At 36.8% G+C, this 12,218-nt stretch overlaps 1 protein-coding gene across 4 annotated transcripts in view; it reads left to right on the forward strand.

The window, feature by feature from the left end:
* The window catches only part of NCOA7 (nuclear receptor coactivator 7), a 122,550-nt gene that overhangs the window by 72,483 nt on the left and 37,849 nt on the right, over positions 1-12,218 (forward strand). For all 4 annotated transcript variants that reach the window (XM_063096512.1, XM_063096511.1, XM_063096513.1 and 1 more), the window contains 4 exons: positions 1,952-2,059; positions 6,082-6,195; positions 6,780-6,905; positions 8,450-8,634. In XM_063096512.1, the coding sequence (XP_062952582.1) occupies positions 1,952-2,059; positions 6,082-6,195; positions 6,780-6,905; positions 8,450-8,634 (533 nt within the window). The remainder of the gene's footprint in view (positions 1-1,951; positions 2,060-6,081; positions 6,196-6,779; positions 6,906-8,449; positions 8,635-12,218) is intronic.

Consider the following 12,218-nt stretch of genomic DNA (forward strand, 5'->3'; position numbering starts at 1 on the left):
TTTTTTAAAGCCCTCAGAACCACACCCCTGACCACCATTTTTAATCCATTCACTACTGCATGGTCCTACAATCCAATCACCTCTTCAAGGCTTCAACTTTCAATTACCATAATAGGGTTTCCCACTCTCTTAACAGTCACAGTGGGGACTAAGTTTCTAATCTGTAAAACATAGGGTATACAATTCAAGCTTCAATGAGTTTGGGGGGATATAATTCAGTCCACTACAGCTTATATTGCTCCTGAGTTGTGGACGTTCAAGCATTCTGATTTAGTTTTAAGCATTTACTGTTACTAGCATACCTCTTAGAGTCTGTGGCCTAATTCTGTATTTTTTATCCTCATGTAGTAACTCCAGATTGTTGAAGTTTTTCTCTTTCCCTGAACCCCATTACAAGCTTTATTTATAAAAATATGAAGCAAATTTATTGATCACTTACTGTGAAGTAAGTGCTGTAACGCAGATATTACAGTTATCTGTATTTGATGGATGAACAAGACACACAGAAGATAAGCAAATGGCCAAAGTTCATATAGCTAGCAAGTGGCAGATCTGGAATTCAAATCCAGGAGTCTGGCTCTAGAATCTGCATTCTCAACCTGTGTCTTGTACTTTCTCCAAATCTTGAAAACCTCTGTATTTGAATATATTACATAAATGTCTAATATTAGGGGAAAAAAATTTTTTTTAACTCTTTTTTGGTTTGTTTTTTATGGAGATGATTTTGCCAAGTGTAGAGGTAGGGGCATATATGTTTACTTAAGTTTTCAATGATTCTTAAATATATATATATATATATATATATATATATATATATATATATATATCCTAATTTGTTCTAGAAAGGCTTTGAAGCTATTTTACTGTAATCTGTAATTATAACCTTTGATTAGTCTGAGACAGTTTATCTAGTTGGTGGGTTTTTGATACTGAGGGCAGTGGTGGATTTAATTATACTTCTACATCTCTACCTTTTCACTGGTCCACATCCTAGTTCAGCCTCTTCAAATCTCCACATAATTCAAGGCTCACCTAGTGGAGCCAATTCTACTTACAGGATCAGCCACCAGTCTGGACCCAGGGCAATAGATGGAAACTTCTCGGTGGTATTCATCAGAGTGACCTCGTGCTAGTTAGTCCATCCAGTGACTCTGGACAGGGAGTCCATCATGTCCTATCGACATGACCACAAGCAGCCAGCTTCTTTCTGGGGGAAGCTTTCTTGCTATGATGGTTCTCATCTTCTCACTGCCCTCTATTGCTGTTTCTCCTCTATTATAGAAGGAAGGAAAAGTATACACCTAGAACATGTCACAAGTTTTATATAGATTTAGAGAATAACGCTAATTTGGCTGACCATGGAAACTTGTCACTTTAATGACAGTGAACAATTATTGGTAGACAGTCTCAATTTCTTTCAGATTTCCTTTCATCCACAGTATTCATTTGCCAACTATTTGAGTGCCCTTTATGTGTCAGGCACTGTGCTAAGTGATGCGGAAAACAGCCATTAACAGGCCACTGTCCAGGAACTTAACAGTGCAGTGAAGAGACAGGCAAATAGAAAATTGTAAGAGAAGTAGTAGCCCCACTTCCCCTATGGGTGGGTACCGTGTGTATGTTTTATTTCTTATTACAGTGTTGTGCTGTATACCTCATGGACCTCTACTCCATACACCTAAATTGTGCCAAAGTAAAATTAGAAATCTATTAGTGGACAGTGAAACTTGAAGATGAGGAATCCCAGAAATGAATTACACTTAAGACCTTGCTTTTACATGATTTTATTAAGAATTGAGAACATATCCACTCTGTTTCATAGTAAATCTGGGTGAAAGTATTACTTTTTCATTCACTTGTATCATGAACAGATTAGTGTTGTCTATCTAAAGGAATTTTTTTTTTTTTTGCTTTATGTATTGAATCTGGTTTTTTTTAATTATTATTCTAGGCTGGAAGCCAGGACACCTTGAACTCCATAGCACTGAAGTTTAACATCACTCCCAATAAATTAGTGGAACTGAATAAACTTTTCACACATACTATTGTTCCAGGCCAGGTAATTATTTTCTTGTTGCATATGACTTTAGAATTGACCGTTTATCTTATATTGCTGTTTTTTGATGCCTCACTCTGGGTGTCACAGGATTATCATCATTAATGTGCATTGGTTCAGTCTTTCCTCTCCTTTAGAACCAAGAATTCTGAAAGCATCCTAGTACTTATAAACTGTTCAGAGATGAATACTTTGCAAATGATTAACGCATTAAAGTATCATTAGTTTATGTAGTATAGTAGGTGTTTCCTAGGGCATCGAGAGAAGTTCTAAATTAATGTGACTTTTTTCCCCCTGTCAAATATAACACAGGCATTCTTAGAACGTTTAATGCAGAATTGAAAGTTTCAATTTAGTCCACTCACCTGGGGTACATTATGGCCATTGTTTTGTTTTAAATTAGGCAGAATTTTTGTCATTTTTGTTTCAATTTGATGCTATGACAAGAATGGCCAGTCTGGCCAAAGACAGAGATATTCAGCAGGACCGTCAACAAAACGCCACCCCAGTTTTTTCCAGGTTTTTAGTACTTTGTTAGACTGAATGAAATTGACAAATTGTGTAATTTTGCTACCCTAGTTTAGTCCAGTAAGTCGTTTTTAGTGCCCTCTACGTGATAAGATATTCTTGTGTCTCCACTTTAAAATGACATTCAGTCAATAAATTAAAATGTCTCAGTCACTGAAGGAACTTAGCTGAGGTTAAGTATCCAGTCCCAGCCACAGAATTGTTTGGTTGCCATGAGCATATTTGGGTTTCATTGTTGACTTACTAGACCATCTTCCTGCATCTCTACATTATAGTGACATTTTAATTCTTTCAGGAAAGATAATGCTACTTTTAAGCATGACTTCATTTGGGCAGTGATGATATTCTTCTTTGCATTTTTTTCAAAAGCAACCCATGAGGCCAGGATGGCCACAAGTTGGCCATTTCGTACTATACTGGTTTTTGTATTTATGTTCTTATTGAAAGGAGAAATTAGTGTACTGCCAGTACCAGGTAAGTGGGGGGAAACCTGCATTAAAACTTTTCAAAACAATAAATTTTCATCTCTAGGAAAAGTAACAGACAGAATTTAATCTCTTTCATTGTTGGCCTTATCTTATAATTTGGGGTATTGCTGCATAGTGTGTAACTGACCTATAGCAGAGAGCCTAGGCTTATATTTACTAATTCCAGGCTGAAGACTGTAGTCACTGGAACTTTAGTAAAGTAACTTAGGGTGATTCCTTATACTATGTCCATAAACAAAATAGTTGATTGGTACTAGATTAAGGTTCAATAGCCAATAGGAGTAGAAGGACTGTTTTAATATGTCTACTGTAATGGTAAAAATACCAGAAATAGGAGCCCCAAAGCTTTGTTTCTGTTTGGCCATGTGTTAGCTACATGACTTGGACAAGTAACTTCCTATTGTGGATTTCTGTTTCCTAATCTCTGAAATTAGGGGTTGGGCCACGTTATGTCAGATGTCTCGTCTAGCCTTTACTGTTTGTAGTGTCTAGCCCTTAGAGAACTAAACAGTTAAGTGCTGTCTCAGAACCCCTCTAAACTGGTGATTTTTGCTGGCAGAAATGAGGAATTGAGAAGAGTGAAATAGACTGAGGGGATTTCAAAATCTGAAGATGACCTTTTGCTTTGAAGGATTTTTAAATACTCTGTCTTGGTTCCTGGAGGGGTGGGTATCCCTCTCATCTCGGTAGATCTGATTAATAAGAACCAGTTTGATCTGCTCTGGTTCCAGAACATTTGAGACTCACCTTCCTAGTTTTGATTTGATGATCACCTTGAAGCAGAAAACTGGTCTGGCTGGGTCAGTGACTACTTGTTCAGAGGAGGGTAACTAGGAGCTTATTAAACTAAAATCTTACTCTAGACTTTTTGTTACTTCAAAAGACAGAAAACAGGGCCGGCCCCATGGCTCACTCGGTAGAGTGCAGTGTTGATAGCTCAGAGGCCGCGGGTTCGGATCCTATATAGGGATGGCCGGTGCGCTCACTGGCTGAGCGTGGTGTGGACGACACCTAGCCGAGGGTTATGATCCCCTTACAAGTCAAAAAAAAAAAAAAAAAAAAAGACAGAAAACAAAATCAGACAAACTTAAAAAAAAATTACTGAGGCATAAAATGTTTTTAGTATGTCCTGAGTTGGGCCATTAGTTCTGCTACTTATATATATCAAATTTGAAATCATGTTTAAACAATGTACTTTTATAAGTGATTTATCTTGAGCACACTCTAAAGTTGCCTTGTTGATATATAATATTTGAAGATGTTTTTATATTCATGGGATACCTTGGCTACATGTGCTTAAAATTTTTTTTCTAGGCTAAAATGATAGCTTTGCTTTATGGTGAAGGAAATGAAGGACCTCAAATTTCCATTTGCCTATGTGTTGGAGCAAACCCAGAATTATTTTCTAAAGGCAGTAGGAAAACTTGACCCCTGCCTATGATCCGGGAACTCATTTCCCTATTGAGGTAGTATGTGTTCTGGCTGAGATTCCCAGCTTTTAAATGTCACCTCTATCTACAGTGCAGTTAACTGTTTAAGCATAGGAATTATCCCTTCCATTCAGCATTTGGAATGTGTCAGACAGTAGAATCTCAATCTGTGTTGCCTGGTATTTTTCAAGAGTTCAGGTACAAACAATAATATTAATGGAGAATTGCTTAGGAAAAATGCAATCCATTCATTCCTCTAGTTTAGCTATGTAAGGTAAATAAGAGAGCTGTATATCAAAACCACGTAATTATAGCCCTTTCTAAACTGCTTTTACAGAACTCTAAACTTTGGCATTTGCTGTTGACCTGTATTGAAGATGTTATAAAGAACAGTTTTTTAAAATTTATTGTATTTACTTTTAGTACATCACTGAGGACAAATAGTTCAGTCTAGGATATTCTTTTTTATGAGACTCCATGAGAAAATACTTGTATTTCTGAGAAACTGGTTTGTCTTTATCATGGAAATTGAATTCTGCTAACCAAAGATGTCTGTCTGTCTGCATGGGTTATATGGAAACTCAGAGCCCGTTATATGGGCCAACTCTCAATGAGTGTTTAGTAATTTTGGAGCATATATTTTCAGTAGTAATCAGTCGTTACCTTATATCACCTTGGCTTTGATTTTCCCACCTTTATCTTGATGTGTCTATTCTTGCCTCAGATATTTTCTGGATTGAAGTGAGGTTTAAATAACTAAAGTTAAAACAGAAATATGACTGGAAGGATGGGAGACACTGAATAACAATATTGATCAGTGATCAGTTGTTATATAATTAGCTTTTAATTATGTTTTATAACATTAAAGGTCATCTTTTAAGTTTATATTTGATGTATGCCAAAATATAGCATGTCTCATGAAAAGAGTGTTGAACGACAGGATCATAATAACATTTCAGGAACCAGAATATTTTGTAGAAGGAAGCTATTTTGTACAATTTGTTGGGGAATTTTTATTTTTTAGATGATCCAGACATTGAAGGAAGAGAAAGTATTGGGATTATTGTGTTAATATTACCTTGTATACTTTATCATATGAGGACCTACTACTTTAGCATTCAGGGCCTGCTAGGAGTTAGCAAGCCTGGATTTGTTCCATGTCTACCTGACACAGGTATTATGTTTAGAAGCATGCCATGCTTCTTTCTCCTTGATTCCCTTATACTGTTAGTCCCCTTTCCTGGAAGTCTCTCCTTTCCCTCACATCCAATTCCCACTTACTCTCCAAGGCTTCACATGGCCTTCCCAGAATACTCACCACCTGCTCTCCCCTTTATTTGAGCCCCTGTAGTATCTACAGGTGTGTTCCATACCCTTTGACCTAAACACATTCATATTGCTGAGTATCATTTCATGGATTAGTGTAGAAGACCTCAAGTTGCTTTTGAGTTCTGTGAAAGCCAACTAGGTCTTAGTCATGCACTGAGCATGACACAGTGCAGAGAATGACTTCTCTAAACACTTATTAGTGGTTTGCCTGATTCTTGGTATTCACCCAGCTCCTCTTTCCCACTCTTAGGTCCTTTTTGTGCCAGATGCCAACTTTCCGTCCAGTACTTTAAGGCTTTCATCATCCAGTCCTGGTGCTACTGTCTCTCCTTCATCATCAGATGCAGAATATGATAAACTGCCTGTATGTATGTTATGCACTTCATGCACTGAAGTTCATTTTTATCAAAAAGATTTTGAGTTGTACAATTCAACTTGTTATTTTTCACAAAATTATGTCTGAAGTCCCCCCCGCAAAGTGGTGGACTTAGGTAATCTGTCATTAGTTGAGAGAATGCATCCTCTGCAAGAGAAACATGTTCATATTTAAGTTCTCAAAGGCAAAAATGTGTAGTAATGTGTAAAGGTACGAAGTAAAACTCCTAATGAGATGAATAGTTTATTTGAACACTTTCTTTTTCTAGAGAATTTTAATCATGAGTCTAATACGAATTCTTTTATTTAGGTTGCTTTCTAAAGATATGAAATGTCTTTACACCTTTATGGGTTTATATATATGCTTTTGTTTCTTAAAAAAGCATTAGTTTGATTTGGATACCTATTGTTGTATTTGTGATATTTTTGAAAGACAACAGACATTTGCTTTTTTTAATGTCGTGATAAATAGAAACAATATACTTACTGGGAACTTATGAGGCTTGATTTATATACATAACTTGTTTTGAAACAATGCTTTTATTTGAGTTTGGAAACTTTTGCTTTCACAAGGATGCTGACTTGGCACGAAAGGCCTTAAAACCCATTGAAAGAGTCTTATCATCTAATTCTGAAGAAGATGAGCCAGGCGTGGTGAAATTTCTAAAAATGAATTGTCGATACTTCACGGATGGAAAGGTATATGGCAATGTAATTTGTTTCCTTTTCCTGGAATCTATGGGAAACTAAACAAGGTTATAAGTTACTGGAAGGGAGGTCACATTAAAATATCTTACACAAAGTTTCAGTTTCAGATTTGATAGCATCCATTAGTTTTACTCTGTTAGATGCCAGACATTTTATTTATTGAATGTGATCATTGAGTGGATGTGTGATTCTTTGTGACCTTGGATGTATCATTTTATCTTTAAATCCTTGACCTATAAATTGTTAGGGAGATAGTATATGTTTAACAGCAAACACTGGGGTCAGACTCACTGAATTTAAATTCGAACTCCACTATCCACTAGCTCTGAGACCATGGGCAAGGTATTTAAATTTTCTAAGTTTCTACTTTCCTCATCTATGAAATAAGAAACAATAATAAATTTAACTAATAGGATATGGTAATTGAAAGAGGTAATTCATGTAAAGAGTTTAGCACCTAATCTGGAAAATGGTACGTTCTCAACCTGTGTTTCCTATTGGCAATGCTAGTATTAAAAATAATGTCTGCTGTGTCATGTTTTTTATTGTTGGTGTTTTTTGATTCTTGGTGGTTTTTTCTTGTTTGTTTTGTTTTGTTTTTTACAAAGAACAAATCCAACTTTCAGTGAGCCTCTGAAGGAGCTATGTTGATACCAAGTTAATTTCTGTGATTATAGTAGAGACTTCATATCAGGTTCAAAATAATAGGAAAATATGTTATTGATGTACATTTGTAACTTTTGCAAACAAGAATAAGTAATGCCTGAAATACAAAACTTTTCAGAAATATAATCACTAGACTCATTAAGAGTACCAAAATAAATTATTTACCTAATGGGCATTATCCGATCTTGCCGTCCATGGTAGCCAATATCCCTGTGGCTGTTAAGTTATATATCATAATTTGACCAAGCTTCAGATTTTAAGATCACACCAGGCTACTACTGCTTTTTTATTTTAATTTCCATAGTTCAGCTATATTTGCTCTGGCTGCAACAATTATATATTTTTATTTATGTTGAATTTGGCTGGATGTGGGCTTCCTAAATATTTTAGAGAAAAATATTGGGACTACTCTTTGGCACAATGACCCTGAGACCGCTGTTCCCTTAGCATGGACCATGCACTTGTTAGACATGTGGTAAAGACTTCCTAAGTGAATTGAAAAGCACCATGCTCTTGATCAGAAAAGCACCTGGGAGAGCCACTCTCATTTTACAGAAAACTAGGGAATCTGAGATGTGCATGTGGGAACTGGGATTACACCGCAGTTGTACTGTTGTGGCAGCTGTACTAGGATCAAGCTCAGGTGATTTCCACAGAGACACAAGTCCATTTTGCCTGCCTCACCACCGAGCACTCATCATTGCATTTCTTCAGCTTGTTTTTCCAGCACTCAGACAGAAAGTGATGGTGTAAGCAACTGTGGTTCACAAAGTCAGTGGCATAGCAGTGTAAGTTAATTAAAGCTTCTGCGGTAGTTGCTGAAAGCATGTCTGCCTGAAGTGATTCTGTCCTGTCCCTTTCTCCTGCAGGGTGTGGTTGGAGGCGTCATGATTGTCACTCCTAACAACATCATGTTTGACCCTCATAAGTCCGATCCCCTGGTTATTGAAAATGGGTGTGAGGAGTATGGCCTCATCTGCCCCATGGAAGAGGTTGTCTCCATTGCACTCTACAATGACATTTCCCACATGAAGATCAAAGATGCTTTGCCATCGTAAGACACATTTCTTTGCTTACCCCAATAAAGGGGTGTTGAGAGAATTAAATGCAATTAAAAATGAGGGCATTTGCAGGATGGAGGGATTGTGTAGAGGTGAACTCAGAGGTGGAAGATGTGTGCACTAAATTTAAAGAATAGGAAAATGAGAAGAAATGGAAACAATAAAGTCGGTGAGAGGGGAAAGTTGAACATATAAAGGTTAAAGGAGAAGAACAAAAAAGCTAGTATGTAAAAATGGTATTCATTTGGCTTATTTTTCTGAAAAGTAATGCATGTTTTTAATGAATTTATGAAAGAAGAAATGACATTTCTCTGAAAGAAGTTTAGCTCAATTATCAATAACAGCATAATGTTTCCTTCTGGGTTTAATTAAGGAGAGTTATGTTTGCCATAATTTAAATTCTAGGAAAGGCAGTCTCCCTTCGCCTCCTAATCCTGCATGGAGAGAGGTTTGAGTAGACAGTATGGTAGCCACCTCCCCTGTGGTGTGAATGGGGAAATAATATTGGTTTGCTTTTTCTCTGAAATGTTGGTGATTATTACTTTAGTTCTGATTACTTTTGCCTTAAAATGCTAGGTTTATTGTAAAAAAGGGAGCTCCCCATGAAGAAAGAGAAAGAGTTAAGAAAGCTTAGGGACTCAATTAAACTACAGGGATAATCTGATTTTGGTTGTCCTTTTGCCAGTATGTCTGTTTTTCTACAAATGCCAGCAGTAAAAATCTTTAAAACCTCTCGGTAGATTCTAACAGTGCAGAGGGAAACTAGCTCTAGGGACTCATTTGAAAAGAAGGTAGGGGAACTAGGGAATTAACCCAGACACTGAGTCCCTGGGGGTTTATACCAGCAGGTTCACATGGACTCTTGCTGTCCTTAGCATCTGATCCACTCATCCTGTACCCAACCCCAAGCCACAGAAACTACCACCAGAACACGGGCACTGAGGTAGTTTCTAAGTTGTGCTGCCAGAAGTGTTCAAGTGAGAGGTTTAGGGTTTAGGAGGTGTGTAGCAGGTGAGGCAGCACTGCGTGATGATTAGGAGTGGAACCAGACTGCCTGGGATTCCCAGGCTCCATGACCTGCATGAGTTACTCAGTCTGTGTCTCAGTTTCCTCATCTGTAAAATGAAGTTAATAGTATTCTTCAGCTTACAGGGCCGCTGTAAGAACTAAATGCATTGCTATACCAACAATCTTAGAAAATAGCCTGGTGCTTGGTAAGTGTAGGCTGTTAGTATTTGAACTTTTAGTTCATGTTTGAAACTCTCTCCATTCATTGTTCCATGGGAATCTTGTTATCCATGTGGATTGAGGCTTCTAATGCACCTTAGTGTGTGCCTCTTTTGCGCCAAGGACATGAAGATGAGTGAGTCATGGCCCTGCCCTCAAGGAACCTGCAGTCTACGGGTGCAGCAGACACATGGAGAGAAGTTGTAATTAAATGGCACTGTAAACGTAGAAGTGCACACAGCATTTCATGAGAACCCATGGGAGGGAATGTCTAGCTGCATTGGAATCTTAGATTAGAAGGAGGAGAGGAAGTGATAGAGCTATTTTTGGAAAGAAGGAGTGAATATTGGATTCTCTGTGACAAGAAGAAAGAAAATTAGAATAGGTAAAGATATAGTTAGGTCTAGAAGTGAATGGCCAAACAGATAGGAGCATTTCTTGCCAGAAGGTGGCTTCTAACTGAGTAGTACTACTCATATTGCACAGCTCCAGCCTAGGATATTAAGTATTCTGTCTAATAGTAGAAAGGGAAGATACATCTTACAGAAAAATTTCTCTCAATGTGAGATTATGTTTAATGATCCAGAATACAGGAATAATGCTGTGACTGGGGGAAGAGAAGAGAGTTAAGAAGTGGCTCCTAATTTGTTGAAATTATTTCAGGGTTGTGCATTGATTCCTGCCTTGGATGCAGGCATATAAAAGATTTCTAGTCTAATGAACAATATGTGCCCAAATGAGCAAGACAGAATGTGTGAGTGGAATCTGTGAAATAAACTTTGTATTGTCTTCAGAAGTCCATCGACTGTTTAAAATTGGTTAAAATGTCATTATTAACTAAAAGTTTAACGGTAAAACAATAAATACAAATTATTTAGCTGCAGTGTGCAAATAGTTTCTAAAAGTGTGTGTGTGGTATAAAAAATCTCTATCCTCACCTTCAAGTTTCGTATTTTTTTCATGCGTGTGCAGGACGTTTTGTAACTCCAGCTGCCGCAGAGAGTAGGAGGGGAACAACTGAAGCAATTATTGATTGTCATTAGGTGCCTGACTAAGTCCAGAAAACATTAATTAACAACAGCGCCAGTTGACACCATTATGTACTTTGCCTCAGAAGCGCTTGGCAGCTGCAGTGCAGAAAAAGCAGATGGTTAAATTAATCCCAAGTACGGAATTGGCAGCTTGATTTAGGTAGAAGAGAGAGAAGGGGAGGTGGGCAGGTAATTTAGGAGGCTAATTAGAGTGCAGCTGAATGTATGCTTTGTGGGGTCAAGCTAGGTAAGGATGGAAGCAATGAGAAAGGGGCTTGGATGTTTATGGAAGAAAGTTTTGCATCTTAATCAAGTATGTGAAGAGCTGAGTTTCTTTCATACAGCCCATAATATGCCAAATTAAATATTGAGTTCCAATATGGAGATTATGCCATGTTAAACTAACTTTTTTGACTGAAGAATTGGAGCATCCTTAACATTTCCTGGGATGCTAGTGTTGGGAAGAACATTTTGTGTACACAAATTCCTGCAGAACAGAGACCGTCACAATCATATTTTAGAATATGGCACTTACAGGCTCAATGAATGCTTACTGAATTAAAATGAATTATGAATTAAAGACACTTTTTAAAGCATTTGTCAGAGCCTAACAATTACATAGGCTTTTTTTTTTTATGTTGGAAAAAGCATGAACATTTCATGCAAGTGATTTATAAAATAACTTTAGGGAGACAATCTTCTTGTAACTTGAGAACTGCTTGATACTTTGTTGCTTTATTGCAACATAACCACTTGTTTCGAAGCCAGAGTAATAGATAAAGTATCACCTGAAAATGATCTGGCCTTTTTTTAAATTTAAATATTTTTGAAATTAAAAATGTTATTTTTATTTTTAAAAAGCACTTTTATATCTCTGCATTTCGACTCAATAGAGGCATGACTACTAGCAGTGATAAGTAGAAATATGGGGTTACACAAGATATTTCCAGTCATAGTTTAAAAAGTATGTGTGATCATTTATTTTAAACTCAGGAGAACATGTTTAATCAATATTTTCATGTAATTCAAATCTGTTCAGTAAAGCATCTATTATTAAGGAAAAATAATGGACTACATCTGAAGACAACATGTTTCAGCTGATAAACCAGTTGCCCCATTGCCATAAAGTAAAGTGATATTGTTATAAAGTAAAAGAAATGTTTAATTAAGAAATTTAAGTTAAATATTATAAATAAGATGTTTTTTGATAAGATTTGCTTCTCTAAATTTTTAAACTGTAAAATGGAGCTACTGCTATATATCCACAATAATAGTGGAAGCTTCCTCTTGCAGCTCCTTTGGGAGAAGAAGGGTGTCTG

Source organism: Cynocephalus volans, chromosome 5 (genome assembly GCF_027409185.1).
Source record: "Cynocephalus volans isolate mCynVol1 chromosome 5, mCynVol1.pri, whole genome shotgun sequence".
Classification (NCBI taxonomy): domain Eukaryota; kingdom Metazoa; phylum Chordata; class Mammalia; order Dermoptera; family Cynocephalidae; genus Cynocephalus; species Cynocephalus volans.